This window comes from Mustela erminea, chromosome 18 (genome assembly GCF_009829155.1).
Source record: "Mustela erminea isolate mMusErm1 chromosome 18, mMusErm1.Pri, whole genome shotgun sequence".
In the NCBI taxonomy this organism is placed as follows: Eukaryota; Metazoa; Chordata; class Mammalia; order Carnivora; family Mustelidae; genus Mustela; species Mustela erminea.
The window spans coordinates 10,720,093-10,724,741 of NC_045631.1; the positions used below are offsets into that span (position 1 = coordinate 10,720,093).

Consider the following 4,649-nt stretch of genomic DNA (forward strand, 5'->3'; position numbering starts at 1 on the left):
AAGGTTACTCTTCTCAGACTTTCAACTCCTAGGCCAGGAAGTGTCTGAAATGGTTCACAGAAAAAATTCTAGAGATAGTCATGACAGGACATGAAACGGGCTATTATTCTATTCACTGTTCTTCTCTGGATTGCCTTAGCTTTGCTCTTTTGGTAAAACCCTGGTTTCTAAAACTCATTCACTGGTAAACTGCAAACACTATCTCCATTTTCCTTTCCCTCCTCACCTTTGCTAAGTATGTACACATATTAAACAGAATGCCCATTATATGTCAATATATATACTGGCTGTATTTTGTGTATTGTATATTGTCAATTTAAAAAAATTGGCAAAATTTTATTTTGCCAATTAAAAAAAAACTTGCTCTTCTGGGTGCTTCTTCTGAAATATGTGATATCCATCCTCAGTTTTTGGCGGAGGAGTTGTGAGTCAGCTAGCTCACACACAGACATGAAAATGTGGTGTTCCCCCTAATAGTTACTCAGGATGGAGACCCTGGCTTTGGAAACAAGTATTTGATAATGTTGCTCTGAAGAAGATGCTGGTGGGTCCTAACACTTTATTCCTAGGCTATGTCAAACCTCAATTTAGTTTCACAGTCCTGGGTTTATTTCCTGAAGAAGAATCTTTTAAAAACCATACCCCATTCTCCAGTACAGATATATTTTATCTTAAAAGGCGGGCGGAGGATGCAAACATTTTGCTTTTATTAGCATTTTAAACATGTTTCAATTAAATACTCATTAAATTTTTAAAAATAGCCAATTTCCGTCCCATTTCCTGACATGCATTATGCTTTTCTCCCCTTCCCTTTGATCCATCTTCCTTTAGCTTTTCTCCCCAGTCCAAGGTAAACCATATTCTACTCTGGTCCATACTATCTACTTTCTTCCTATCCTTCCAGCCACCCCTGAAGATCCCCACTGCCCACATCCACACCTTCCGCATGAGAAAGTCAGTGGGTGCTTAGGGGCATGCTGGTGTCCCGCTTTCTCATTCAGGTGGTCGTTTCCCCGTCAACACCCTTTTCAGGGCACCCTGAACATCCGGGTTCCGAAGGCTATAGATGACCGGGTTCAGCATGGGGCTAAGGATAGTGTTGAGGATCCCAATCCCCTTGTCCTTATCTGAGGCTGACACCGAACCCAGACGCATGTAACTGAAGAAGCCAGTTCCATAGAAGATACAGACTACGGTGAGGTGGGAACCACATGTGGAGAAGGCTTTCTTCCTCCCCTCCACTGAACGGCTTCGCAGCACTGCAGCGGTGACATGGGCGTAGGACACTGAAATGAGGATCATGGGGAACACCCCCATGAAAGTGGCCCCCACGAAAAGTAGCTGCCCATTGACGTGGGTGCTGGAGCAGGAGAGCTGGAAAAGGGGTGGGAGGTCGCAGTAGAAGTGATTGACCACATTAGGGCCACAGAAGTCAAGCACAGATATAGCCACTGTGTGAGTCAGAGCGTTGATAAAGGAAATGGTGCAGCAAATGCCCACCAGGGCTCCTTGGACTTCACGGCTCATGCGGGTGCTGTAGGTGAGGGGTTGACAGATGGCCAGGTAGCGGTCATAGGCCATGGCTGTCAGGAGGTGACAGTCCACACCAGCCAGGAGATGGAAAAAGAAGAGCTGTGAAATGCAGGCAGCATAGGGGACTCTGCACTGGTGGTCCAGGAGACATGTCAGCATCGGAGGGACAGTGACAGTGATGCATCCGATGTCTAGCAGAGACAGATTCCCCAGGAAGTAGTACATGGGCATGTGGAGTTTGGGCTCCACAAAGATGGCAGCCAGGATACTGAGGTTGCCTCCAACAGTGATTACATAGGCAAAGAGGAAGATGACAAAAAGGAAGGGTTGCAGTCTTATGTTTTCTGTCAGGCCAAGAAGGATGAACTCAGTGACAGTTGTCCTATTCCCCCAGGCACCTGGCTCCATAGACTGCTTCCGAGCTCTGCAGTGGGAAAAGACCTGAACCTGCCACAGGAGGAGAGAGACACATAGTAGGCACCTAATCTGAGACTACTGGATGTTGGGGATTGTGGCGTGAGCACCTACCAGCCTAGAGCTTGAGTGGTCTCCTGGAAGCACCATGATGCCAGACATGAACCCTTTAATTGCTTTTCCAGGCTCAAGTCCAGAGGATGCTAGGGAAGGGACTGGGGCAGAAGAAACTACTCTGTGGTATAGGACACTGGCTACCTCACAACATTTTTAATAGCTATTGAGGTTGTGTTGGTATAGAGTGACTGAACAGTAGTTTTGACTAGCTCAATGAATAGATGAATGTATGATGTTCTAGAAGGAGCTAGTGCTCCTTTCTAATTAGAACACTTTTCCATTCCACATGTCAAAACTTCATCCTTCGAGGCTCAGTCCTGGGGCATTGCCCCATCATCTCAAGGAAGTCCTCCTTATCCACCCTATTTCTTAATTGATCTTCACCTCCTCTGATGAGACAATTAATAACCTGGATCATTCTGGCACTTGCAAATGGAGAAAGGGGTGGGGAGCTGAACCATTATGAGGTATAGCTTGCCCAAAGTCACACTGGAGGGCTATTTAGAATCAACAGCACAAGAAAAAGAATGTAGATTATGCTAATAGGCTACCACAGGAGACTCTACACTACCCCTGGCACCTCTATTCTGTCCTTTCCTGTGAAAACTGTTGGCAATCTTTTGGGCTCAAACTCTGTTGGGCCGATACTTGACTCTCTTTTGGAGAAAGAAGACTGCTAGGTTCTCACAGGTTTTGTCTTAATTTCCAGAATCTACCTCCCACCTGCAACCACCACTGATCCTCACAGTAGGAAGTCAGCCACAAACGTCTCAGACACTATACACTTGGGTACACTTTTCTATCACAACTTCAGTCTTGGGCAAACTAACTCTACCAAGAGCTAGACTCAGACACAGTGCAGAGTGACAATGCCTCCTTTGCCCTAAGCAGGAGATACATGTCTCCTGATTATGCCCTTCCAGAATGCTGGAGATGCTGAACTCTAGGAAACAAACTGAGGATTGTTGGTGGGGAGATGGGTGGGGAGATGGGACGACTGGGTGATGGGCATTAAAGAGAGCACTTGATGTAATGAACACTGAGTGCTATATGCAACTGATGAATCACTAAATTCTACCTTTGAAACTAAAAGACAAAGAGGGGGAAAAAAGGAATATCCCAACACCTGCCACTGCCGGGAGAGAAAATTTGTGGATGCAGGTTATTTGGTGAGAAGAGAGAGGATATTTGCAGGGATCCCTAGTGTCACCATAGGAAATGTCCTCACAGATGGATTTTCTTTAGCTTAATATTAAGCCCAGTGTGGGTTTGAAATCATAGCAGCGACACCACATAGCACAGGGGCAAGAGTTATTCTTGCTCTCAGCAGCAGCAATACCTCTTCATCCTGGATGCATTTGTCCACTCCCCACTTCCACAATCATCTCCCACCCTGCCTGTTCATACAAGGGTCAGTTCCCCTCAAGTTCTCTCTTCCAATATGCTATATGTAGTTCTTTCTCTCTACGAAGCCATGCACAAACTCCCACTCTCCCTTTCTCTCTCCCCCTCTTCTCCCCTTCTTCTTCCTTCTCTCCTCCCCCCCCCCAATTCTTCTGGTTTACAAGAATGACAACTCAGCACAGCTGAAAGAGCTGTGGAGTTGGAGTTCAGGTGCTTATGTTATTTGTGTTATAAACAAGTTTCTACTAGCATTGAGACTTTGAGAAAGGAAAAATGGGGGAAAAAGAAGGAAGGGATGGAGAGAGAAAAGAAGGAATGAAAAGAAAAATAAAATAAAAAGCTAATGTTTCCATAAATGTATACTCTGTTATACCTCAGTACCTTATATGTTATATTTAAACTTTACAGATAGTCTTGAAGAAAGGTAATCATTTTACAAATGAGAAAGGTGAGGCTCAAAAAATTTACTCATCAAAGATCACATATGCAAGAGTTTGTTCCGAATGAAGAACTTGTTCTTTTCTGCCAGCCCCTGTTGCCTCCCAAGGCCCTTGTCATTAGCCATCTGTCTGTCCATCCATCCATCCATCCATCCATCCATCCATCCCTTTTTCCTTCTGTAGTATAAGGGGATACTGCCTTATCTCTAGATTTACTTAAAGGTGTGAGATTCTATAAATACAGGTTACTCTGCCCTGACCAACCTAAATAGCCTTCTTAGCTTTTCCAGAATCTTCTTTCCCCTACTCTTTACCCCAGTCATTTCCCTCTGATGCCCCTCTATTTGCAAGCTCTGACCTTCCATCTTTCAGTCACTCAGAGTGGAAAACCTCACCATGATATTTCCCTACCTTTCCTGAATCCAAGCATCCCTCAGTTCTTTGTTTTATCAACAAGGAAAAAGCCATATGAAGATCATAAATGATGTCCCTCCCCCCTTACTCAAGATGGAAGGAAACTGGGAGCTCTGGAGCAGTGGAAAGTATCATGATGGGGCTTACCTTTCTGTGAGTATTCTGGGTGCTACTCCTGGCTGGGGGCTTGTAGAGATGGGGTGAGTGCTAAGCTGACCCTAGGTGGCCTGTCTCCAAAGGCTTATACAAGGTGTGAGGCAGGAGCCCAGAGAGTCTGTCCTGGTGCTCTATTTGGCTGTTAACAAGCTCCTAAGGGCCCTAAAAATT

At 45.2% G+C, this 4,649-nt stretch overlaps 1 protein-coding gene across 1 annotated transcript; it reads right to left on the minus strand.

The window, feature by feature from the left end:
* Positions 1 to 993: 993 nt before the first annotated feature.
* On the minus strand, positions 994 to 1,944 carry LOC116577924 (olfactory receptor 139). The gene has a single exon (XM_032321710.1). The coding sequence runs from the start codon at positions 1,939 to 1,941 to the stop codon at positions 994 to 996; it is 948 nt and encodes a 315-aa protein (XP_032177601.1). The 5' UTR covers positions 1,942 to 1,944.
* Between the last annotated feature and the right edge of the window lie 2,705 nt (positions 1,945 to 4,649).